The sequence below is a fragment of the Oryzias latipes genome, chromosome 9 (assembly GCF_002234675.1).
Source record: "Oryzias latipes chromosome 9, ASM223467v1".
Taxonomy (NCBI): Eukaryota; Metazoa; Chordata; class Actinopteri; order Beloniformes; family Adrianichthyidae; genus Oryzias; species Oryzias latipes.
In genome coordinates this window covers 1,281,448-1,307,915 of record NC_019867.2, presented here as the reverse complement: position 1 = coordinate 1,307,915, position 26,468 = coordinate 1,281,448, and the positions used below count along the sequence as shown (strand labels likewise).

The 26,468-nt window shown below is 48.0% G+C and overlaps 1 protein-coding gene across 2 annotated transcripts in view; it reads left to right on the top strand.

Moving 5' to 3' along the window:
- dapk1 (death associated protein kinase 1) overlaps positions 1-23,076 on the top strand; it is a 53,978-nt gene extending 30,902 nt beyond the window's left edge. For both annotated transcript variants that reach the window (XM_023958134.1, XM_023958135.1), the window contains exons 6-26: positions 180-228; positions 310-336; positions 2,030-2,182; positions 3,720-3,765; positions 3,870-3,959; positions 4,444-4,536; positions 5,907-6,026; positions 7,084-7,182; positions 7,595-7,693; positions 8,277-8,375; positions 8,442-8,639; positions 11,739-11,936; positions 13,474-13,572; positions 14,724-14,801; positions 15,386-15,602; positions 16,432-16,617; positions 16,688-16,885; positions 16,965-17,103; positions 17,370-17,490; positions 19,963-20,151; positions 20,251-23,076. In XM_023958134.1, the coding sequence (XP_023813902.1) occupies positions 180-228; positions 310-336; positions 2,030-2,182; positions 3,720-3,765; positions 3,870-3,959; positions 4,444-4,536; positions 5,907-6,026; positions 7,084-7,182; positions 7,595-7,693; positions 8,277-8,375; positions 8,442-8,639; positions 11,739-11,936; positions 13,474-13,572; positions 14,724-14,801; positions 15,386-15,602; positions 16,432-16,617; positions 16,688-16,885; positions 16,965-17,103; positions 17,370-17,490; positions 19,963-20,151; positions 20,251-21,528 (3,776 nt within the window). In that variant the 3' untranslated portion in view covers positions 21,529-23,076. The remainder of the gene's footprint in view (positions 1-179; positions 229-309; positions 337-2,029; positions 2,183-3,719; positions 3,766-3,869; positions 3,960-4,443; positions 4,537-5,906; positions 6,027-7,083; positions 7,183-7,594; positions 7,694-8,276; positions 8,376-8,441; positions 8,640-11,738; positions 11,937-13,473; positions 13,573-14,723; positions 14,802-15,385; positions 15,603-16,431; positions 16,618-16,687; positions 16,886-16,964; positions 17,104-17,369; positions 17,491-19,962; positions 20,152-20,250) is intronic.
- The last annotated feature ends 3,392 nt before the right edge of the window (positions 23,077-26,468 follow it).

The window sequence follows — 26,468 nt, the reverse complement described above, 5'->3', positions numbered from 1 at the left end:
CACCTGAGCAAACGCCCACCACTGACTGCAGACTTTACTGTTGGTTTGATGCTTTAACAGCCATGGTTTAGTTAATCCTAATGATCATAAATCCCAGGTTTCTGTAAATGAGGATTGTAATTTCAAATGGGAAACTGTCATATTTAGCTGAGTTCTGACACTTTTGTTTGTCTTTGCAGCTCCAGAAGTGGTGAACTACGAGCCTTTGGGCCTGGAGGCAGACATGTGGTGAGAGCATGAGCGCTGGTTTCAAACCTGCAGCTGCTGCACGTCTGCATGCTGACCTCCTTTCTCCTTTCTGCTCCTCAGGAGTGTCGGCGTGATAACATACATCCTGTAAGTATCTGCAGGGGTCCCTGGGGGCCAGCAGGCTCCACCTACTTTTATGGAGGCATCCTATAGTTTATAACCTAAACTACAGAAAATAATATCCTGAAAAAAATTAGGATTTTCAGGAAGATGTTAAAATGGTTCTTCTGACCAATAGAACGACTGAGGAACAGCTGTTTGGTTCTCTAGAGAAGCCTATGGGATTTTGGCTTCTTTTTTTCCTGTTTGGAATGTAAAGTGGGCGGGGCCACTCAGTCCAGTTCTCATGTACAGTCGATGGTTTCTTACTCTTCATGAAACATCAATGAAAGCTCAGATTTGAGTTTCTCTGACCACAAAGTTAATTTATAGTCCGGAAAAATCCGTGAAGCTCAGACTGCAGCTTCACACAGGACAGACCATAATAACCCAGATGAATGCAGAAACCTCGATTTTTATTTTATTTATTTATTTATTTTATTTTTTTTGTTTTGTTTTGTTTTTGGGGATTCTTTCTTTATCTGTAAGCGCTTTAGACCCTGCAGAAAGCTTGGACTGGGGTGGGGGGGGGGGGGGGGTTTGTGAAGAGAACTGGTTTGACAATGATTTTCAGGAAGTTAATTTCATTGAAACCATTTCTTTTCTCTTTAACGTTTTCAGGAGCTTCATGAGGATGACGGGTTTTTGTGGAGCTCAGCTCTGTCTGAGACTTTGAAGGAAAAACATAGAAACCGATCCTGCAGAGAAACGAGAACAGAATAAAACAGAAAAGTAGTTTAGTGAAACGACTTTTCCCGTTTCTCGATTTCCGACATTAGTCTCTCTGACAGCTGGCCTGATCTTCAAGAGTATATAATACGCAGGTTAACCGTTGATTCTGGAGCATCTTGAATAAATAGAAAAACAACAGATCCAGAGAAAATTCCGCTTTTCTAGATTAGATGCGGCAGCAAAAGGCAGAATTATTCTGACATGAAATCAACTGAAATGTTCTTTCATGTGATCAGAAAATCAGAGTTTTCTCTGAACAGAATAAGACTTAATGAAGCGCACGTGTCATCAGCAAACATAAAAGGCGGAGCTAAAGTTCAAACCTGTGGTACACAGCTTTGAATGACAACAAAGAAGAAAAATAAATTCATTCTTTCAGTTTGATCCATTTATATCCCAATGTTGTAAGTTAGGATCAATTTAAATAAAGTTCCAGAATCTGAAGTTATCAGGATGTTTGTTTTTTGAAATCTGCTCCGTTTCTGAAGAATCAGGTGTTCAGAGTCTGAAGAGGTTTCTGGAAACGGGAGCAGAATTCAGGGTCAGATTTGTTTTGGGCTGACAGTCACTCGCTAGCCTCCAGCTGGAACCGCAAACATCCCAGAATATGCCCAGTTCATATTTTCCCACATCTGTTGTGTGTTTTGTACCTGAGCAGAAACAGCTGACTTCACCCCCCAGCCCTGTGAAAACTGGCTCTAATTACCATAGCCCCCCTCCATGCGTCTCCCAGCTGGTCGGTAATTAGACGTTGTCGAGTGGAGAAGCTCTGATGAAGAGTCGAGCAGCGTCTGAGGCCTCCCTTGGTTTGCCTGCGAGCTCCCCACCTTTGTAGTGTTCCAAAAGCAGGTGCATAGGTTCAAATCCTGCCCCTGCCCTGCAGCAGCTGCCCTCCTGCACCTCTCTGCAGCTTCTCCTGCATGACAAAAGCCCTCTCTCCCGCCCTCAGGCTCAGTGGCGCTTCTCCGTTTCTGGGCGACAACAAGCAGGAGACGCTGGGCAACGTGTCGGCGGTGGACTTCACCTTCGACGAGGAGTTCTTCAGCAGCACCAGCGCGCTGGCCAAAGACTTCATCTCCAGACTTCTGGTCAAAGATCCAAAGTGAGCCTCAGTCTCATGTCTGTGTTTTTTATTTCTGCTGCAAAGACGCTGAGACTGAAAATCTTTTTTTTTTTTTTTCCTTTGGCTGGAAGAGAAATATTTGAACATAAAATACTCCAAAAACTCTTTAAAAAATCTTTCTGATGTAAACTTTTTTTTATTTAATGGGTTTAATGCTATAAATCCTTCCACCATTGTTTTCCTGTTTCTTTATTCTAGGATCTTCCACCATTTTTGCCGCTTAACTCCTTCTCCAATTTCTCAGCTATTTTATCCGTTCAACTATTCAAATGTTCAGCTCTTTCATCTTTTTCCAGCAATGACTTTTGCTTCTTCAAATCCTTGAACTTTTCCAGATTTTCCAGGATTTCTGCCTCCATTGAAATAAATGGGGAATCCTTGGTGCAGAAGCTCGCTGGTTCGATACCCGGCTCTGGCATTTTTCACAAACATATCTTTTTTGTTATTGTGCTGTTTTCACTTTATTTATGGTCAACTTTGATCATTTCTCTTTCTATTTTATGCCAATTATTCTCCTTCAAGTTTCATTTTCATTCAGCAATACAGCATCAACCTGCAGTCTCTTCTGGAGACGCAGCTCCTTCTAGTTTAATGGCTGATTTATGACTAAAAGGTTTAAAAGACGTCCTTCAGATACGCCACAATGGGTTTGAACTTTAACCCGCCACATCTTAACTGATTCACTCCCGGATACCTGAGAGTTGGACAGGATAAAACTCATCTCAGCTCATGTTTGACTTCAGAAACACGAGCGACGCTCCTCGCTGCCATTCAAACCTGAGTTCTCCTGCTGACAGGAAAACTCCATGTCCTTCTTCAGAAATGACCGTTTTCTGTTCGTTTAGACGCCTTCAATAATCCCATTTTTCCTGCAGGTAGTCTGGTTTTACGATTTTATTATTTTTAGTCCTCCTCCATCCCAGAACCGGGGATGAGGAAGAGGCAGAACTTCTGGTGTTTGCTTTTCCCGACCATCACCGCTCAGATATTTTCTCACAAAATGATGAAAAAAATGATTATGGGATCCAGCCGGTAAGCTGGGTGTTTTTTATGATCAGATGTTTTAAAGTGCCTCTGAATAATGCAGTAATCTGATTACTCCCTGGTTTTGTTGACTGTAACGATGGAGATTGTTTTTGGGCTCCGAAAAGGTTTTGAGTGAAGGACAAAGGATAAAAGACTCTGATGAGGCTTTTAGAAATCCAGACTGAGAGAGAGCGTCTTCATGGAACGCCAAGTTATTGATCCACGTCTGGAGCGGATCCACTCAGACAGAACCAGGAAGTTTAATGAAGAGGAACTTAAAGAATTTAGCGGCAGGAAGAGATTCTCTGGACCGAAGCAGAATCTGCTTTGTTGTTTAGTGGGAAAAGAGCGAGAGAATCAAAGTTAACCCCCCCGAAATAAAACTATTTTACTGAAAATTGGTTTGCATTTAAACCAATCTGTGTTGAAGGTTTCTGAAGCGATGATCTGTTCCGTCTCTTTCTTCATCTTTCTTTCTTTTGGTCCGCAGGAAGAGGATGACGATCCAGGACAGCCTCCAGCACCCCTGGATCAAGGTCGGGCTGGAAAACGCTTCACCTTCTGTCCAGTTTCAGCTGCTCCTCTGGCAAAAATGGATGAATACATGTTTTCTTAACTGCTCTGTTAAAAAAAAAATCAGCCAAAAGACACGCAGCAGGCGCTGAGCAGGAAGGAGTCGGCCGTCAACATGGAGAAGTTCAAGAAGTTTGCAGCACGAAGAAAGTGGAAGGTAAGATCTTTACAGATTTCAATCAACTTCCAGTTCAGTTTATTCACAAAGAACCTAAAGATCAGAACAGAAAAAACAGCAGTTATATTCATATCATTCAGATTATTTCAAGAAAGTGTTTGGATTGGGAAGACAAAACAATGCAGTTTGAAAAATATCGTATTTGTAGCATAGAAAAAACATCATAGACAGCCAAATGCAGCATCACAAGGGGGAACCGCTCCACCACAGCTAAGCGCTGATGCAGGTTCCCATGAGGAACCGTAGCAGCAAACGCTGGCAGGTGAAGCAGAACGGTTGTGTTTCCTGAGTTCAGAGCCGTTCTGCGGCGAGGAAGGACAGTCGGCTGAAGACGGCGACTCAAATAGAGCAGAAAATTGCTGTGGCCCTCACGCGGCTGCAGACTGACAGAACCCTAACACGACTTGGCGTGAAGTGGCTCTCCGTTTTGTCTAACTGTGACTCTGCATCCTTCCTTTTCCAGCAATCCGTCCGACTCATCTCCTTATGTAACCGCCTGTCCCGCTCCTTCCTGTCCAGAAGCAACATGAGCGTGGCGCGCAGCGACGACACGCTGGTAAGACCTCTGCATCTTCCGTCTGCATCACACGACCTCACTTCCTGCCCGATCTGCAGCAGATGAAGGGTGGAGTCATTGTTTCTGGAGTTTGACTGGGTTCTGATCCGACTGTAGGAGTTTTCCTCCACGGCTTCCTCAGAAGCAGATTCAGCTGTCAGGACGTGTAAACCGCGACTGTTTGTGAAGCAGGAACTGTTGCAGAAACAAACGCCGCAGCCTTTGAATGTTGCCTAATCGTTAACAAAACAAGGCTGAAGCAGAGCAACTTCCTGCTGTCTCTGCCGAGGATGCAGGCGGAACAAACTGGCCTCCTGCGGCCTCGACCCCCGCGGGTCTGCGACCTCGACCCCCGCGGGTCTGCGGCCTCGACCCCCGCGGGTCTGCGGCCTCGACCCCCGCGGGTCTGCGGCCTCGACCCCCGCGGGTCTGCGGCCTCGACCCCCGCGGGTCTGCGGCCTCGACCCCCGCGGGTCTGCGGCCTCGACCCCCGCGGGTCTGCGGCCTCGACCCCCGCGGGTCTGCGGCCTCGACCCCCGCAGGTCTGGGTTAGAGAGGAAAAAAAAGGCTTCACTCATGAAACCAGCTGAGTTTTGATTTTTTTATTGAAGCTCCCGTCTGCAGAAAAAACGTCAAATACTTCTGTTTTTGTAGAAGTTAATCGTTTTTAAAGTTCGTCTTGTTTACAGTGTTTAGCTTGTCTGATGCGTTAAAAATGTAAAGATTTTCCGTGAAGAAACGCAGCTAATCAATGGTTTCCTTGATTGACTTGATTTGTGGATCAATGCCTTTATTTTAATAAAGGAAGGGAAAACTGGATTTTATAAACTAATTTCTAATAAAATAAATATAATGAAAAATATTTTTATAAGAATTTAAAGTAAATGTACATAAAAAAATGAAAAGTTCTTACTAATCCTTTTAGTTTGTTAAACATTTTTTGTTTGATGAAATGTTGACGTTTGATGTCTTTGCTTTGATGTCATACTATAAGTAAATATCTGCATCATACATTTTAAAAAACCTGAAAGTTTTCAATCCAAGTATTTCTATTTCCTACAAAGATCCGTCCGTCAGCTTCGGCACAAAGATGCGGCTCTTCGGTCACTTCTGAGTTTTAGTGCAGTGAACGCCGGCAGAACGTTTGTTGCTGTTTTGGGTCGTTTGTGAGAAGTTCTGGGCTGGATTTGGAGCCGGAGCATCACCTGTCAGCTGGGTCTTCCTCCGTCGGCTCCTCTTCGTCTCTTTGTGCATCGCATCGAGCTGCATGGACTGAACACCTTTAACGTGGTTCCGTCTGAGAACCGTGATGGAAACACAAAACCTTTGTTCAACAAAAAACTGACATTTTTCTGTGTCCACAAAACCAGGATGAGGAGGACTCCTTTGTGATGAAGGCCATCATCCATGCCATCAACGATGACAACGTGCCCGGCCTGCAGCATCTGCTCGGCTCATTAAACAGCTACGACATCAACCAACCCAACAAGGTTTCTGATGCCACACGCCTTCACGTCATGATCCAAACAGTCCGCCTTAACTTTCTGATCCGAACAGTCCGCCTTAACTTTCTGATCCGAACAGTCCGCCTTAAATTTCCGATCGGAACAGTTTAGATTAGTTTGGATTGGACCAGGTCCACATTAACAGTGAGATCAGAACCGGTTCCGCCTTTGAGTTTTGGATCTCATTTCCTGTGAAGCTCATCGGGTGTTCCTGATTTCCGACCTGGTTCTGTAGGAGACTTGGTTCCACATTTGAGTCTTTAAATGTGAGACAGAGTCTGAGGCCGTCTGGAAGTTCTGGGAGAAGCCTCAGCCGTAAAAATCCCTCGTTCACAGTCAGCTTTAGTTTGAAGCGGGAACGTTTGAGGAGCCTGAACATCAGAATGTGTGGCGTTACATCAGGAGAACACGGAGGACTGAGAGCGGCGCTCTGAAACAGAACCCGGACCTTCAGCGAGACAAAAATGTCAACAGCTCTGTTTTCCGCCGCATGGAGGACGTGAACCTCCACGAAGGTCACCGTTCAGGGTCGGTCCTCACGGTTCACGATGAGCTGAACGGAAACGCCGCTTAGCATCAAAAACGCAGCAAACTAGAGACTGAAAGAGGAAAATCCGTGTTAGGAAATAAATGTTTATCAAATAAAAAGACCTAAACCTTTAAAGCTTCATCTTCTTTACCTTTTATTAATGTTCTTTACAGTTAAAGGAAGCAGAGTCATGAACTTTGAGGAAACATGAGAATCCTAAAAACCAGGAGGATTAAATGTTCTTAAATGTTTTTTAAACATTTGGTAAACGCCAAATCGTGCGTTCTGGTCAGGGCGGACCAGCAGCCGCGGCGTCCCGGAGGAACTCTCGGTGGAAAATGTCTGCTTTTTTTTTTTTTAAGCCACAGTGAGATAGGGCGAAAATTTTCCCGGTGAATGTTTGTGGCACTCGTGGAAGAGGGGGGGCCGGCGCTGCTGTCGGCGACAACGTTGCCGTTCCCTCCCGCCACGTTGGACACAAACACGCAGCCGCTAACACGTGTGTCTGTGCAGCACGGGACCCCGCCCCTTCTGATCGCCGCCGGATGCGGCAACATCCAGATCATCGAGGTGCTGATGAGGAAAGGCGCGGAAATCCAGGCTAACGACAAGGTAAGGACCGCCTGTCGTCATGGAAACGGGCCTCACATCCAGCCGCTGGTTAACGAGTTTCAGCTGCAGAAAACAACCAACCAACCAGATTTAGTTTGTTAAATCCAAAATATTGATCTTTTTATCGCTGTTTTCTGATTGGTAGCAGCTTTCTTTAGATATTTATTGATCTTTGATCAGATTTATGTTTTTTCAGCAACATTTTTCTGTTTGATTTTTTGGACTTCTATGACATTTTGCACAAACCAACCAAATAGTTCAGATTTCTAAGGTCCAGTTGATGGCGTCGCCCCCTGCAGGTCAGTGCGTGTTCTGGAGTTGGGTTTTTTTGGAGGGGGGGTTGTCATGTAGCTGCAGAAACATGTGAGAATCGGGGCTGAACCTGGAATGTTCTTCTCTCTGGGACCTTCAGAGCGGAGCCAACGCCGTCTACTATGCGGCGAGGCACGGCCACGTGGAGACCCTGAGATTCCTGCACGAGAAGAAATGCCCCCTGAACGTCCAAGACAAGGTGAATGCGGGTCCCCCTCCCTCGCAGAAACACACATCCGTCTGCAGGCGCCTCCACGGGAGCTTTGGCGACGAGCAGAAACACATTCACACCTCACACCTGAGGAGCAGAGCAGGTGCCGAGCCGCTTCATCGGCTTATTTCCTGTTGCTATAGCAACGGCTCGCTCTAGGAAGGATGAGTGGCGTTTGTGGTCCTCATCACGGAGCAGACACAGCAAATCCCCCCCAAATCTTCCGCCTTTGGCCTCTGGCTGTGAAGCAAACCTTCAGGGATCTACTGCTCCGTGATGATGACCATCCATGCAGACGGAGCTCACCGTTGTTATTGGTTATCGCGCAGCGGGAGGTTCGTGTGAAAGAAGTGGAATAAATTCATTCTGGGAGCAGACAAATGAAGGCGGAGTTTGGCTCCGGGAGTCTCTGATCATTACATGCCTTTGGTTTCAACAACCGAAACCTGCAGCTCCTGGAGGTGGGAGGAGATTCAGGATCTCCAGGTCTGAGCGGATGGAGAGATGTTAGATGTTTGAGTTTTCTTCACCTTGACTGGGTTTCTGTAACTCCTCGTCTGCTTCCTTGCAGTCGGGGGAGACCGCGCTCCACGTGGCCGCTCGCTATGGAAACGTGGACGTGGTTAGCTACCTGTGCACCATCCAGGCAGACCCAAACCTGGCCGACAGAGTGAGTGTCCCCGTCGGTGCCGACACGAGCGTGAAGTCTCTTTTACCAGAACCTTCCTGTCTGCAGGAGCAGGAGATTCCTCTGCACTGCGCCGCCTGGCACGGTTACTCCGCCGTGGCCAGGGCCCTCTGCCAGGCAGGCTGCGACGTGAACGCCACCAACCGCGAAGGAGAGAGCCCGCTGCTGACTGCATCTGCTCGGGGCTTCGTGGACATCGTGGAGTGTTTGGTGGAGCACCGAGCCGACCTACAGGCAACCGACAAGGTCTTCACTCTGTCAATGCTGCAGTGTTTTCCTAACAGATGTACCGAAGCGGCGCTTTCATCCGTGTCTGGAGCCTCTATCAGCTGTTTTAGATGCTAATCCTCGGCTGCTAAATGTTTGTGGCAGATTTTTCCTACGTTCTTCTGCAGAACAACAGAATAAAACCAAACTCTTGAGATGAATCGACTCTGGACGGATCTGTAGCATCAGACTCTGACCTGTGCATAAAGCCTGTGGTGGGCTGGGGTTTGCCCCGCCCACTACAACAACCTTATCTGCCCACCTATTCAAAAAACACGTTAATAATGGACTTTAATAAAAATCAAGACCCACACACACCTGTGTGATGACTAACATGAAAAAGCGTTCCGAACCCGAATGTTTGTGCACCCTGACCGTTCTATGGGAGTCAGTGGAGATCTGCTCTCTCCTGCCCCCCAGTGGACTTTGAAGGAACTGCATCAAATTAGAAGGTGGGGGGCCTGGTTAGCATCACACCACCTGCCAGTAAAACCCAACACAAGACTCCGCCCATTGCATGATGTCATCACTGTCAAATCAGAAAGCAGTTAAAACAGGGGTCGGGAACCTTTTTGGCCAAGAGAGCCATAAACGCCACATATTTTGAAATGTAATTTCGAAAGAGCCATACATTAATGTAGTGTCCCTTTCCCACACTGAGGCACGGAGACTTAACCTCTTTTAAGGTTCTTAATTCTGGTGACTGTAGACCACAACAAACGCCGAACAATTAATTCAGCAGCTCCTGAATCTCTCCCGCCGAGACGAGACGAGAGCGCGTCTCCCAACTTTATATTCCCCTGCTCCCGCTGCAGCCCTCCCCTTTCCCTTATTTGGCCCATAGCTGAACCCCATTGGTCCAAACTACCTAACAACAGGCTGAGCGACAGAACTGAGAGCCAATCAGATCTCTGCATGATCGATGCGTTCCATGAACTCCAGAACTTTTAAAGCGGCCCAACAGCCACCCAACTCAGTCCGCGACAATATGTTTAAAACTAAAATACAAGTGAATGTGTGCATTTGATGTAATTTCAACATTTTTAAAGTACAATAAGTCTGTGGATTCTTTTTAATAACATTGTTATGCTGTTTCTAATAAATGATGAGTATTTCTCGTGGTAGTTTTGCTGATGGTCTAGTCTGGTTTACGTGGTGAGTTTCTGCTTCATGCAGACGTTGAGACTTTAAACGTGATCTTAGGTTGGTATGAATGTTTTGTAGATGTGAGACAGACTGCTCACATGCAGACCTGGAGCCAAACACACATTCACACGCTGCAGTGAGTGACAGGCAGTGGGTTTTACCTATTTACAATCCCTGCGCGATTCACCTGCTGCCGGTCCCCACAACACCTCAGCCCCACCCTCTGCTTTCTCCCTCACACATCCCGTCCCCGCAACTGCGCGCTCTTTCTCAGAGACGGGAGCGCGCAGTTTTAGGCACGGCAATTCACAGGTTTCCGGCTGGTACAAACTCTGTGAATTAATAGACAATTTTAAACTTATACTAGTGCTGGCGCAGATTTGTCTCTCTAAGCACCGCTACTACTGCGCGCCTCTGCCATCGCATCGCGCACGAGAAGGACTGGTCTAATGAAGAAAAAAAATTTGAATTAAAGATTTGTCTGCGAGCCACATGTGACCATCAAAAGAGCCATATATGGCTCGCGAGCCATAGGTTCCCGACCCCTGAGTTAAAAACATGACTACCGGTGCGTTCACCCACAGTCACCAAGCTACCCTGCGGTGTTCCATCCTGTGTTGCCATAGCAACGCTGAGAACATTAAAGCCTTGGTTGCTAAGCAAATGCAAAAAGTTAGAGATGCAGGTGCAGATGATAACGGATGTTCCACGCACTTATGGCGTCCTTGCTATGCCGTCGTACGGCGTCCTTACGCCACGCCCTAGTCGTTAGTGAGGTGGGAGTACTGACTCCTTTCTGACCGCATGAATAGAAACGCACTTATCACAAAGAGAAAGCGTACATGAACATTTCCTTTTGATGGGTTGACTGAGCTGTCGAACACCTGCGTACGTCCCGTGACCATTTTCACCTGCAGACAGGCCGGATCCACCTGGAAGGATGTAAAACTTTCAGTCCTACAGTTGGAAACAGAACATTTAGGACGGTTTCTTCATCGTTGTCAGAAACCTTCAGCTGTTTGTGGTCTCCAGAGATCGTCGTCTGTGTCTGCGGCGTTCCCAACTGCTTTCTTTCCAAATGTCAGACTTCCCGGCAGTGAAGAGGAAGATGAAAGAAAAATCAAACCAGTTTGATGAGTTCTAGAGAACAGACTGGAATGTAATGTTCAGCACAGGAGGAGCAAACGTTCCATCAGTGCCTTTTCCAGGGAATACGCCCTTTGGGCGGAGTCTGACTGCTGTACGCCCCTTAGGCGGAGTCTGATCTCTGTACGCCCCGTGGGCGGAGTCTGACTGCTGTACGCCCCTTAGGCGGAGTCTGATCTCTGTACGCCCCGTGGGCGGAGTCTGACTGCTGTACGCCCCGTAGGCGGAGTCTGACTGCTGTACGCCCCGTAGGCGGAGTCTGACTGCTGTACGCCCCGTAGGCGGAGTCTGACCGCTGTACGCCCCGTAGGCGGAGTCTGACCGCTGTACGCCCCGTAGGCGGAGTCTGACCGCTGTACGCCCCGTAGGCGGAGTCTGATCCCTTTACGCCCCGTGGGCGGAGTCTGACCGCTGTACGCCCCGTAGGCGGAGTCTGATCTCTGTACGCCCCGTGGGCGGAGTCTGACTGCTGTACGCCCCGTAGGCGGAGTCTGATCCCTTTACGCCCCGTGGGCGGAGTCTGACCGCTGTACGCCCCGTAGGCGGAGTCTGATCTCTGTACGCCCCGTGGGCGGAGTCTGACTGCTGTACGCCCCGTAGGCGGAGTCTGATCCCTTTACGCCCCGTGGGCGGAGTCTGACCGCTGTACGCCCCGTAGGCGGAGTCTGACCGCTGTACGCCCCATAAGCGGAGTCTGACCGCTATTCTCCCCGTAGGCGGAGTTTGACAGCTGTACACCTGCATTCGCTGCCCTCCATAGCTTCACCTTCAGGCCCTTCTCTTCAGGATGGCCACACCGCTCTGCACCTGGCTGTCCGCAGATGTCAGGTGGATGTCGTCCGATGCCTCCTCAAACACAACTGCCAGCAGGACCAGCAGGATCGCCATGGAAACACTGCGCTACACATCGCCTGCAAAGATGGCAATCTGCCCATCGTCATAGCGATATGCGGCGCCAAGGCCAACCTCGACCTGCCCAACAAGGTGAGTTTGACCACTCCCACCTTCTCTAGCAACTGAAATGTCAAATTTAAAGAAAAAAGATTTTGTAAGGCAGAAGGGCTTTGAAGGAAACATCCTCTAGATCCAGTTGTAGTTCCAGCAGAATCCTGCGATAATCAGAATCTCTGCTCCGGCTCCTAAAGCCGGGACAGAACAGTTCTGCAAACAGGACAGAGATCTCTGCTTAGGAAAACCCCTCAGCGTGTTTCTACTGAAGAAACGTTATATGAAAGGATTTGAGCCTGATGGAGGCTGGCTGTGGTTGATCTTCTCCTGCAGCCTTCATGGTTCCACTTTCTCTGTCCATTCTGTTGGAATCAGTTCAGCCGCTTTTCCAGACCCGGATCTTCAGAACCTTTTAGAAAAACAACCGGTCCCTTCCTGGAGCAGAAAAAATCGATTTAGTAAAATATCGCGATAGTTCATTTGGCGATACATGCATGGGTTCAAAATGCTCTCAGGACGATTTCTATTGAATTATTTCTGAGCGTCCTTCAGTGTCTGACTCTTGTTTTCCACTTCACCCTCCGACCACTAGTTGGCAGCAGAGCAGCGGTCTTTGAGCAGCTCTGCTCAAAACTGCAGGAAGACCTCAGCCAGAGGCAGCTTGTTTCGTTGTTAAGAGACATGAACTTCTTAGATTTTACTGAACAGAAACTCTGTCATGTTGCTGTCAGTAACGTATAAAAACGCAGATTGTTGTGTTTTTTAGCGGCTCAGATAAGAATGAGTGAAGCACAGCGGCTAATGCACGGAGCATCAACCAAAATGCTATCGGCAAAGCGGGTCAAAGTTCTGCAGAACCTCCCAGCAATAGATTTTAGTTTAGCGGCCTGGTCGACCAGATGGATGTGTACAACGCTCTGGAAACAGGCCGACATCGTAGCGATCAGCGTTACTAGTTTACTTCCGCGTGAGAGAAGGCGAGGCTGCAGCTGCAGAGCAGACTGATACGTAAACAAAGCATCTTTGCCACGTTAAAGCATATCCTTCATCCTGTCAGGCTGCTGCATCATCATCACACTTTATTGTACTTTAGTGTTTATTGTGTTTTTTTCTCTGAAGTACCTTTCAGGCTCCTGTTTCACGCTCCGTATGAAAGTACTGGAGAAGCTACAGTTAGCAACATTGAAAATAAACGGCACTTATTTCATCAATCATACTTTAGAACCACATTCATTCAATGTTTTTTCTTGTACTGAAATATATTTTGGTGTCAAATCAAACGTTGACTCTTACCTTTCTATATTTGAAGTCACCAAAATAAAAGCACTATGAATTTTTTGGGTAAAAGCAACTTGTGTATGAAATACAGATGCAGCTTAACATTGTGATCATTAATTAAACTGATTTTAACCATTTTATTAAAGTTGGAATGTTCTAAGTCATATATAAAAAAGAAAGAAAGAAAATGTGTTCTGGTACTATATCGGGATGCGTGTCGTATCGCCAGACTCTTGCAGATACACACCCCTAGTCTGAACGGTTGTGTTGTTGTTGTGTTGTGTGTCCTGTGCAGCACGGCAGGACTCCTCTCCACCTGGCGGCTAAAAACGGGAGCCTGGAGGTGGTCCGGCATCTCTGCCTGGCCGGCGCCAACATCGACGCCGTCACCAACGTAAGCGGTTCTGCAGAAACGGTCCGTGGTTCCAAACCGTCTATGAAAAACCACCTCAAGGTTGTTAGTTTGAGCTTCTAGTCCTGACGGAACAACCCGGTTCTGATCCAAACCGAGCCTTTCATCAGAGACAATGCTGGTTTTCTTTGACATCTTTGTTTGTCTTCATCTTTTCTGGATGGTTGTGGTGTTTGGTTGCACTGCTTGATAGCTTTGGTTCAGCTCGGTTCAGCTCGCAGACCCGTCCCTTCAGGTTCTGCGCTGTGAGAACGGTTCCTCCAGAACGTTTAGGCAAATCTCTGCTGCTGAAGCCTTCAGGCTCTGAAATGAAAGATCACAGTTTTCTGCTGAAAAGGCTCTAAAATGCTTCAATGTCATGTTTTTACAGGTAAAAAACAAACCTTAACCTCATTTAACCTTCATTGTTCTTCCTGCTGAAACTGAAACGTCTTCTTCCTGGTTTTGTGGTTAAATACCTCACATGGGGCGGCGTTTTGAAAGAGTTTTCATGCTTCCAAATAATTTTGCGTTTGCATCACCGACCTGTATTCGAGCAGCTTTTTGTCTTTCTGTTTCGTTGGGGTCACTGGAACATCCTCTGGCTCGGCGCTGCGTCTTAGACGGCGTGCACGGATGACGATGGTAAAAAAAGTCTGAATTGATCCTTTTTGGAGGAGAACAGCTGCAGTTTGCCTGGACGGTGGTCTGTTGGCTTTAAAGTGATGGGGAACTGGTTTAGCTGTGGTTCTGAGTCTTCAGACGAACGAGCGTCACTCCTCGCCCCTTTTTCTCCAGAGGCTAATATTGAATGACAGCTGATCTATGATTCACGTCCAGGCGTCTTCAGGCTCACCTGCTGAGGACAGCGATGAGCCTCAGCAGTTCTTCAGGCAGCCGTTTCCTCCATTTACATGAAATAAAAGGCAGATTTTCAGGAGCTGGGGTTTGGATTCTGTTGGACAAATGACCAACACGTCACAGGAAAACACTGCAGCCAAAATCTGCACGAACGCCACTGATGTTCCTCAGGTTTTTAGGAGTCATGAACAGAGTCACAGCAGCTTCCAAAGCCAAACGTTGCTCCGCTGCTGCACCATCTGGCTGTCAGAGTCACTTCTGCCTGTAGAGATTTCCTCTTTTCTTCCTTTCAGGACGGAAAGACGGCCGAGGATTTGGCCTCAGCTGATCGACACGAGCCCATCGTTTCCCTGCTGTCAAAGCTTAAGAAGGTAAAGAAGCAGAAACGTCCCAAAAGTCTTTTCTGTTGCATTTCTGAGGGCTTCACTGCAGATGATGACGCCACACGGCTGCTCTTTGGTCGCCTTTCTACAGCCACACTCGATCACACGTGAAGCTTTTAGCTTCAAATGTTATGTTTTGGAGCGTCTTCCATGAAGCTTTGGGGCTTCCAGGCTTCAGCCGCCTCGAGCTCAGACGGTACAGGAGCCGACGTCGCCGCGGTTTGATCAGGAAACCCGCCGAGACATAAAGGCGAGCGTGAAAAGCCGCGAGCAGGAGCAGCGAAAACTGTCGTCTTCTGCATACGTTCAATACGGTCAGCTATTGTAGGAACCAGAATCTTCTACTTTCAAACAGAAACAGAGAATTCTGCTTCACCTCAGTTCCAGAATGATTAGAAGATGCATTTTTTGAGAGCAGCTTTGGTTTGAGGAGCTTTTCCTCCCACTCAAACGCTCCGTGTCAGAGGTGGCGATGACTCATTTGGCAGACGGGAGAAGTAGAAACGATGGAGAGTCCACAGCAGAAAGACGTCTCTTTTTGCTTTCTGATGTTTCCTCTCCTTCTGGGCCAGGACAACCTCAAGCTGAGCTTCATCCAGCAGCTGCGGCCCACCCAGAGCGTCCAGCCCAGAATCAAACTGAAGCTGTTCGGGCACTCGGGGGCCGGGAAGAGCACGCTGCTGGAGTCTCTGAAATGCGGCATCCTGCGCAGCTTCTTCAGGAGGAGGCGACCGCGCGGGAACAGCACAACCCGCCACCCCAACTCCCCCGTCAGCTCCAAGCCTGCAGGTACCAGACGCTCCTCTGATGCCCCTCCTCTGGAGGTACAGCAGGAACTTCACAGAAACTTGGATCTGAACCGAAATCCTCTTTTATGACAAATGTGCAGAGAAATGCCTCTTTCTGCTCACAAACATGGCATCTGTCACATTTTTTAAAGGCTAACACTCTGGTTCCCCCTAGTGGAAGTATGAGGAAAAGCACCACAGCGAACATGAAGGTTCATTCAGAAAAGCTGAAAAATCATCAACTTGACTTTAAAAGTCCTCTGTGTTTCAGTCGCACGGGGGACTTTTATTTATGTTATGTTAAGCAGCTTCATTAGAAGACAGACTCCTCCCACCAATGACCTTTAACTTCCTGATTCTGCAATGAAATGAAGAAAGTTCTAATAGAACCTTCAGTCTCTGTTCAAACACGTGCACACCCAAACACCGTGGATATGCAAGCATTAGTGCACATACAAGCATACGCACACTCATGCATTCTATGCATGTGCACACGCTTGCACACATACCCACAAGTACGCACAAACACACACGCATACTAGCAGGAATCCACTCCATGTGTGTGCACCTGCTTGAACACACAGGGAGATTTATGCACACGTGCATGCACACTGTGCACATGCATGCACACTCATACAGACACTGCATTAGCACGCATGTGCAGAGTGGACATGCATGTACTGCATGTGCACACACACTTTGGTGTTTTAATTCCAGTTCTCAGCTTTTCTTGGTTTTAGTTTGAAACAGCAGCAGATGGAGCTTTTTTTCAGGATTGTTTGGTTTCTAGAACCCGCTCTGACCGGCCTGCCTTCCTCCCCTGTCTGAAGTGTCGGTGAGCATCTCCAACTTGTATCCGGGCTGCGAGAACGTGAGCGTCCGCAGTCGCAGCATGATGTTTGAGCCCAGCCTGACCAAAGGCGTCCTGGAGGTCTTCTCTCCCGTCCACAGCGGCCTGTCCACGGCCGACGAACAGGCCACCAAAGCCATCGACATCCAGCACGCCAACATTCACGGTGAGGCGCCGACGGGCCGCTCCCGTCCATCTGCCTCCACGCGTGTTAAACTGCGGCCTGACCTCTGCAGGCGTGGGGGATTTCAGCGTTTGGGAGTTTTCGGGAAACCCCGTGTACCACTGCTCCTACGACTACTTCGCCGCTGATGACATCACGGCGATCCACCTGGTCCTGTTCAGCCTGGAGGAGCCGTACGAGACGCAGCTGGGCCACATCACGTACTGGCTGAACCAGCTGAAGGCGCTGACGCCGCCACAGGACAGCATCGGTGCGTCCCAGAGAAGCCGCTCGTAAAGTGTCGGACCGCTCTTCCCGGCGGTGAGGGTGACGTCTCTGTTGTCTTTCAGTCTTCGGAGGACGGATCCCGCAGCCGCTGGCCGCCGTCCTGGTGGCGACGCATGCGGACCTCGCCGGCGTTCCCAGGGCTTTCTCCGGAGAGTTCAGCTACGACAAGGAGCGGGCGCTGCTGAAGGAAGTCAGGAACAGGTGGGATCCAAAGCCAGGTTCACCTGTCCCATCTATTTCTGAACTATTAGTGGATCTGATCAGCTGATTGATCACAAAGAAGTCTTCCTCAGTTTCTGTTCAGATTCATTCTAAAGCTTCATCCATCAATAAATAAATAAATAAAGTCAATCTCAGGATTTCTTCATTTTCTTTATTTATTTTTTTTTTAAGAAACTTCCTTCCTCAGAAATAGTTGCACCAAATCTCTTCATCTTCACCCTCATCTTCATCTTCTGCTCCTGCAGGTTCGGGAACGACCTGCAGATCAGTGACAGGCTGTTTGTGATGGACGCCGGCGCCTCCAACTCCAGAGACGTGAAGCTGCTGAGGAGTCACCTGCAGGAGCTCCGCGCCGCCGTCATCTCTGTGAGCTCACGCACGCCGCTCGGGAACGCTGTTTCATCTGAAACGTGTGAAAAACCGACTGAAGTAGAAAACGGATCTTTGTTTGTCTAAAAGCTATAAAAACTGAAAGATATCAAACAAACGAACAAAAGGCTAAAAAAGACTTTGATCACAAAGTAGTCATTATTTTATTTCTGTTCTTTTGATCCTCATTCTGTTAATCTTATTTTAACATTAGAATTCAACTTTTGACAAAAGTTAAAAAAGTGAATTTCTTTTGAGTAAAATGCAGCATCCATTCATCCATCCATCTATCCATCCATCCATCTATCCATCCATCCATCCATCCATCCATCCATCCTTCATCCATCCTTCATCCATCCTGCCACACATACATACCACTAACACAGGGCTCCAGACTGCGAGCAATTGGTCGCATTTTGCGACCAAAATTTGAGAGTGTGCGACTGAATTTTACATCCAGTCGCACATGTACTACCAGTAAATTTGCTTCCCCCACCCTACGTATTTTTTATACATTAAACGTGGAAGGGGCACGTCAATGATCAATGAAATAATCAATGAGACGCAAGCCCACACGGACGCAGGCAGACACATACACACTCGCGCACATACTCATGAAACGCGAGCACGTACACACTCGCGTGATACCTGTCTGTGAGGCGGCCACTGCGTGAGAGAAGAATAGGGAAAGCCACTGTGAGTGGCTAAAATGCGTGGAGGGGGAGGGGCCTAGAGATAATCGAGTGCGCGTAAACATCTGTGGGAAGGAAACGGAGAGACAAATATCATCACAAACTGATATGTGCGTCTGAGCTATGGGCAAGTGAACTATTGATTCGTTCTTCCCACCTGCGGCTAGTGTACCAGTGCCAGAGTGTACAGCAGGGGTCTCAAACTCGCGGCCCGCAGGCTATTTGCGGCCCCCAAGATGATATTTTGCGGTTCCCGCCTTAATATGAAGGTTTAATGTTACTGCAGCCCGCCAGTTTGTATGAATGACACTTTCTCATTGTCGTGCGCGGAGCAGACCAACCAATCACAGTGGGGTAAATGACTCTTGGGGGCGTGACAATGACAGGGTTTGAAAGCAGGAAACCTGACAGCCCCCTCCCTCCCCGGACCACATTAAGGAGTTCCTTACTTTCCTTTAGAACGTATTTATTCGCTCGTAATTTTCTAAATACATGCAGCCCGTGCTGAACTTTTCTCTGGGCCGCACAGAACCGGAGGAAGGTTTAGGTTTTGGTTACGGTTACAGCGGCGCATCAAAGCGTTTATGCCGTTACGGCAGCACACCGCTCCCACGGGAGTCGGGTCAGCTGAGGAGAATAAATGTCCCACACCTACATGCGTGACAGCTAACGGGGCTTGAACTTTAAACACGTGCGGGCAAAAACAACATTAGTTTTAGACACACTGAAAATACGTGGGGAAAATGCAACGATAGACGTGTTTGAGATGAACCGGCACCTCGCCTGGATCATTGGGGAGACGAGGCGGGGGGGGGGGGCTTTGAGATGAAGGCGAATCTGCAGCAAGACTGAAAGAGAACAGGAAGTTGGAGTTGTCCTTAACATTCAATTTAGTTTTAATATTCTTCTCCCCCTTAGTGTGATCTGTGTTATTATATATTTTATGATTATTTTAATGTTTTGTGATGTATGTAGCCTTTTTTTGGTATTCTAAATTATTTTAATTAATCACTCCACTACAAAAACCATCAGGTAACATGTCCCATAATGCATTGTTTTGTAGTCTGTAGGGCAGCTTTCAGTCAGTTCAGTTTCCAGCTGTGTCCGGGTAGGTTTGCCCCTTGCTCCCACCCCTTTCTCGCGATATTTTTGTGATGATTGACAGTTGATGTTGGAGCAAAAACAAAAATATACATCTCACACCAGGTGATCTGCGCAGCGTTGAGTTCACCTGGGGGATCTCAAACATGCTTATTGTGCATCTTGGCTGCACTTATTTGGTGTCACAAAGATAAATTCCCATCCGTTTTCTTTACTTATTTGTACTGTCCTGACAGCGATGCTTTTGTCAGTTTACCTGTTGTTGCATCTTCAAAAGTGCAGAATAAAATGTGACACTGAATTAGAAACAGCACATTGTAATTTCTGCATCTATTATTAAAGTATTTATTAGTAATACAGTGGAAATTAGTAGATCTGGTTAGCATGTTGATTAACAGTATGCTGCCCTAAATTTTCTGGTTGTGCCCCTAAAATTTTCAGTTAGGGGCCACTGTGCTCCTAGTGAAAAAAGTTAGTCTGGAGCCCTGTAACAGCTCAGATTTCCTGCAGTCCTTAAAAATTTAATGTATTTTTCTTTCAGATTCACTTTAACGTTGAAGATGTTTGAGCAGAAATGTTTTTGCAGCAAAATGCAAATGAGATGGATCAAATCATAAAAGTTTAAATACATGAAAGTGAGATTTCTCTGCCTCTGCGACGTCTTCTGTTGCTACAGAGGTGCAGTCCGGTGACGCCGCTCTCGGAGCGTCTGCTCGCCGCCCTGCCGGCCTGGAGGAAGCTGAACGGACCCAACCAGCTCATGTCGCTGCAGCAGTTCGTCAGCGACGTCCAGGACAACATCAACCCACTGGTCAGCCAGGACCACCTCCGCTCGGTGGCCCAGCAGCTGCACAGCATGGGGGAGGTGGGTCCGATCCCCAGTTCAGCAGACCCCCCAGCAGGGGGCGCCGCTGCACCGGCAGCAGACCGCGACATTCTCAGCGTCTCCTTCCTGCTTCCACAGATCAGCATCATGCAGAGCGAAACGGTGCAGGACATCCTCCTGCTGGAGCCGCGCTGGCTGTGCACCAGCGTCCTGGGGAAGCTGCTCTCTGTGGAGGCCCCCAAAGCCATCCACCACTACCGGGGGCGCTACCGTCTGGAGGAGGTGCAGGCTCTGGCTCCTGAGAGCGACGTGGAGGAGCTGCTGCAGATCCTGGACGCCATGGACATCTGCTCCCGCGACGCCACCAACCCGACCATGGTGGACGTCCCCGCCCTCATCAAGACCAACGGGCTTCACCGCTCCTGGACCGAAGACGAGGACGAGGACTCCCTGATCTACGGGGGGGTCCGGCTGGTTCCTGTCGAGCACCTCACTGCCTTCCCCTGCGGCCTTTTCCACAAGCTGCAGGTCAACCTGTGCCGCTGGAGCCACCAGCAGAGGCCCGAGGAGGCCGGCGGCGAGGATTCGGATGGAGACATCCACCTGTGGACCAACGGAGCCAAAGTCAGCCAGTCGGGGGTGGAGGCCATGGTGCTGCTGGTCAACCACGGGCAGGGCGTGGAGATCCGGGTACGCGGACACGACTCTGACCGCGCCAAGAGCTACACGCTGCTGGACACCATCTGCAGCATCACAGAGAGCCTGCTGGCCTCCACCCTCCCCGGCCTGCTCACCGCCAGGTACTACCTGAGCCCCCAGCAGCTGCGCGAGCACCACGCCCCCATCATGATCTACCAACCAAAAGACTTCATCCGCGCTCAGGTGCAGCGCGAGAGCTCCCTCACCAACACCATGGGGGGCTACCGCGAGAGCTTCAGCAGCATCCTGGCCTTTGGCTGCGCCGAAATCTACCAGCAGGGGATTCTGGGAACCGGAGTCCCCGTCTCAGAGCTGCCGCTGCTGGCTCGCCGGAAACTGTGCCGCATGCTGGACCCCCCCGACGCCCTGGGGAAGGACTGGTGCCTTCTGGCTATGAACCTCGGCCTCACCGAATTAGTTGCCAAATACAGCAGTGCGACTCCGAACGGCGCCCCCCACCCGGAGGCCCCGGAACTGCAGCCCAGCCCCACGGCGGCGCTGCTGCAGGAGTGGAGCCGGCACAGGGAGAGCACGGTGGGGGTGCTCATGACCAAACTGAGGGAGCTGGGCCGCAGGGATGCCGCCGACTTCCTCCTGAAGGCCTCCCCCGTTTTTAAGGTCAACGTGGAGGCGGTGGGCGGGGCCCAGAACGGCTACCTGCCCACCTGCAACGGAGGGACATCCTACAACTCGATAAGCTCCGTCATTTCCCGCTGAGGGAGTGACGTAACCCCGCCCCCTGCTTTCAGTAGTTAATTACAGTATATTGCCTCGTGAACGAAGCTCCGCCCCCCTGTGTGATGTGGTAGCAGAGCGCACCTGAACCAGGTGTTCCTCGCCACAATATTTCCAACCCCAATCTGAACATCAGAGTGTTTGTGGTTGAGATGGCCCCGCCCCTCTGTGGCCTTCTACCTCCCTAAAAGCACAACAGCTCCTGGCGCCGGTGGCAGTTCGGTCCAGAACCGCGAGGATCCGTGCCTTTTAGACGCCAACATCAAAACGGCGAATTCAGATTCTTGACAAACCCCAAAGTTTCTGTCGAGGCGGAGCAAAAGAAAACGTTTTTTTCAGAATTTTCCATTTCTCTCTTTAAGGTTTTAAAGCAAAGTGAAGCGGGTTTCCGGTCCGTTTACCGTCAGAACTCAACCCTGAAGAATCCGGTGTGTCGGTGACGTCGTGCCGTCTGTCGGACCTTTGGGCTTTCCTGAAGTTTCATACGTGATGTTTACACAAATCCTTCTTTAATCACTGCAGGATCATCTGACCGCAGAGTCACCTGGTTTCCATGGTAACCACCAGCCAGCACAGTGGCGGTTCTCCTTGTAGGGTGGGGGGCCGGGCTGCGGTTTTACGTTTGTGCCTTCAGGTGTCGCTGCAGCCCTGAGGATGGGGGGGTGGGGGGTTGAAGGTTTTTCTCTGCTTCTTTCTGCAGCTGCTGTGAGCAGCTAGTCGCCGGGAAACGGCGTGACGCTGGTTCGAGCCCCGCCTTCACGGTCGGCTCTTTGCACATTTGGCATCGGCGCCGCTTCTGTTAAGCTAAACCTGAGCTCCTCCCGTCAGCGCGGCGTGGCGTCCCTTTCATTATGAAGCCGCAGACGCAGATCCGTTTCATTCTGCTGAGCTCAGAGGCCAAAGCTGCGTGTTTCACGCTACGTCTGCGCCACACGAGGATCAAGAAACAAAAGTGTTTTCCAGCTTTTCCCGCGCCCGAGCGCAGTATTCCCACCGGCTCCTCCAGTGTTAGCGCCTGTTCAGGGGGGCGTGAACGGCTGCTTTTCCCAGCCTGACTCGGCCAATCTGCACAGCAACCATGTAGCTGTGATGTACATACGGCCTCTTCCTCCTCCTCCTCTTCCTCCTCTTCCTCCTCCTCCTCCGTGCCCCAAATTTGTTTGGCAGAAAGAATGTAATATATGGAAAAGAGAAAATCCCAGTTGACGGCGTGTCACGAACTCTAAACGAGGCTTTTTGCTCCTGTGCTTTTCTGAGTCTCGTGTCGACGTTGTGTTGGCGTTGTGGCGGGAACACGCCGCTCCACGGCTCCGTGTCTCGGCTGGACGCTCCTCATCCAGCTGCAGTTTTTTCTGTTGGATGAGGAGAATCGAACCCTTTCTGCTTCACAGTCTTGAAGCTAATTGCACAAATCTTTCTGTGGCTATTTATGTTACATTCCTTCAGCATGTGTGCGAATGCCATGTTCTTAGTACATATGACACTTTATAGTGGAATACGTTTTATAATAAATTCTTGACTCGTTGCTGCCGTCTGTTTCTCCTCGACTTTATTCTTGTTCCAGAATGAAAACAATGTTTAGACAAACTAATATTTGTGTCACTAGAATGAGAGCCAAAGAAAAAAAGTCAAACCTAAAATGTCCTGAACTGCATCAGAAATATTTGATGTTTAAAGTATTAACATCTTAGATGCTAAATGTGTTTTGTTGTTCTTACTTTGCTTTAGCTACAAAATATATTTTTAATTTGGATCCTATTATAAATCTTTTTTATTTGAAATTGTTAGTTCTTTTAGAGATGAGCCTCCTAATCAGCCAATCACAGACGAGCGGGTTCACCCCACCCAATCCGGGCTACTGGTTCTGTTTGCTCAGATTCTTCAGCCCGGTTCTGGTTCGTGCCCAGTGGGTATGGGTCACAGTGTGCATCACTGCTCACTAGATTGGCGAGTATAGACCACAATGCATTGCATTTGAACGATTTCTTTGTCCAAAAGAAAAACTGCATCTACATTTATTTTTCATAATTTTCCAGGTTTTCATCATAAGAACAGTCATTCTTCATAAAATGTTCATGTTTATTAGTTGTTTTTATAAGTCACCATTTTTTCATAATACGGACGCCGCCATGTTGGAGCCAGACGACAGTTGGCAGTGACTGGTTTGAGTTTCTGAGTCGTTTCTATGGCAACCGCCAATCAGCTTGTTGGAAGACTACACCCCTACCACTTGAAAGCAGCTACACCAACTCTGTCAACCGGCAGGTACTTCCTGTTTGGAACGCCAGGGGGGAGGGGCCACTCAGTCCAGTTCTCGTGTACAGTTAATGGTTGCCCCCTAAAGAACCATAATAATCTCATCTCAATCAGATTTCAGGAACTTTCCTGCCTCCCTTTGTGTCATTTATCCAGCAGCTGTGTGTCACTCAAACAGACGGAGATGCATCACCTGCACACCACAGAAATATGCTGGGGGGGGGGTTCAATTTAGCGTGTGACCATGACATGACTTACACTCATAGATCACGCCAGGAAATAGATTTCACTGGCTTCTAGCATCTCACTCATCCATTCAGGATTTTTGGAAATCGCCAAATTCCTGCAGATTTAGAAATAAACTGAAATAAATGCCACCGATAATCAACAGGTCAGGAGTAATTATAAGCTGGAAGCCACAATTAAAGCAAGTCAGAGCTAAATGTGGTAAATTCATTAAATACATTTGTGGTTAAGAAATCAGCTGATCTTCCAAAAGCAGAGACTTCCTGCTCCAAAACAGAAAACGTGTACATCGCTTTTATGGAATGAAGGTAGAATGGATTCAAAAAAACACACAAGACGTCCCTGATGGAGCTCTGCCAGGCCAGAAATGATCCATAAGACTAATGTCTCTTCTGCAGAGGTGCTGCACAGAAGGTACTGAGGTGGAACGTCTGGAGGTTTTGACCTTTGACCTTTACCTCAGAGTTCTGTGCTTTTGCTGACTTTTCCCTTACAAACCTGAGCCGTCAGCATGCGTTGTGTCTTACGTGAATGTGGCTTTAGGAGAAAAGGTGGCGGCTGCAGGTTTCCTCTGAAGGATCCTGATGCTTCTCCTGGGCTGCAGACGTCAGCCTGCAGCCGCCCCCGGCTCACATGACTGCGTCTGCGCCTGCGGCTGCAGGTTTGTCTCAGCCTGCCTGAGCTGCTGTGTCACGCACCTGAGCGTGACACAGCAGCCACGAGACGGTTGCTGGTCTGACGTGGTTTTTGGTTTTTTTAGTCTGCAGGTTTTGAGGATCTTTGTCCTCAGTCTAAAATTAACTTTGGTTTCCTGAAAACCAACAAGAATCTCTATTTATATCAGCGCTTATGAACCGGCAAAAAGATAAAAATAATAAAAATATTCTTGATGTTTTCAGATAATCTGAGGTTTTTCTGTAACTTTGATTCCTTTCTTCCTGTTTCTGCCATTAACGGTCCAGTTCTCCAGAAAACTTTGACTTGTTTCCGTTCTTTTCTTATTTTCTTGTAAAGAATAAAAAAGTCAAACTTCTTTTTTGATCACAACATTTTTCGACGGACGGACGGATTTTTAAAACGCTCTTTGCTTATTACACATTAAAACAGTTTGATGCAGTAAAATTTACGACTAAAGCATAAGTCATTAAAAACATGGATATATAAGACATTAAAGTGTTAAAATTGTTAACATTAAATTGTAAGAAAAGTTTGGATTATTTGTTCATTTTAATTCACTAATTAAAATAACTTCATGACTCTGCCCTGACACACACACAGGGGCGGCCGTGGCGCATAGGTAGAGCGGTCAACCTCTGATGGGAGGGTCTCGGGTTCGGTTCCCGCCCTGCCTTCAGGGTGGTTGTAAGTGGTCATAAGTCGGCGCCAGTGTTCGGCAGGAGCGCCGTCGGTCATTTTACCTTAAATCTGTTCTGTTACTAGAACAGATCACATAACGTGTCTCAGAAAAGAGAAAAAGTTCCTGCTGTTAAATTTAGCCTCTGTTAAAAAGATTCTTTTTTTAAACTCTGGCTGAAATGTAAAAAGACTGACGTAACATTCTTCAGGACTATTCTGCAGCATCAGCGTGCATGATTGACTTTTCCTGATAACATTTTTTTGGAGCTCCTCTGATAACGTTCTCTTCAGGTTTATCTTGTTTTCAGACTCTTCCAAAGGACGATTCGGTGACCAGCTGGTCAGAAAATACTCCTGAATCAATGCAGTCACACTGCTTGAGCAACTCTGTCATGTTGCACATCAGCTCTTCCTGCAGTATTTTTAAGTCGGCTGGAAAGTAAGAAATCATGCCAACTTCAGCACGCTGGCGTGATTCTGGAAACGTTGTGTTTTGTGCGTGACTTTGTGGATGACCGGGGTGCTGAGTCATGTCCCATCATCCGGCTGAACATCTGAGCGCTGCAAAATGCACTTAAGTGACAAAAACGGCTGTGTAGGTAAGACGAGCCGGCAGGGAACTCGTGTTTCACTAAAAAAGGAAAATGTTTTCAGCTTTGCTTGAAATTAAAAAAGCCACCCAAAGAAAAAGGTCCCGTCCACCTTTGTGCCGCATATCCAGGGGTGTTTGGAGGGTTTCTGACCCCGAACAAACGCTGAACAAATCCAAAGCAACATTTCTAAATATTTTCCTTTTTATTTCCAACTATTTCATTATAAGTAAGCAGTAAGAAAACCACTATAAAGATAATAGTAAGGCACAAGTATTTAGCAGCAAACACAATTACAATCAAATTACAGACTCAAGGAAAACTTCCTAATTAGATTCACTTGTTTTTTGTTAAAAGTAATTATATATTCATATAATTTTTTTAGGTTATTTTTTTAACTGAAGAGCCATATATTGCTCTGATGACCGTTATGACATGAAAAGCAATTTTTCCTGTAAATGATCCTGAAATAAT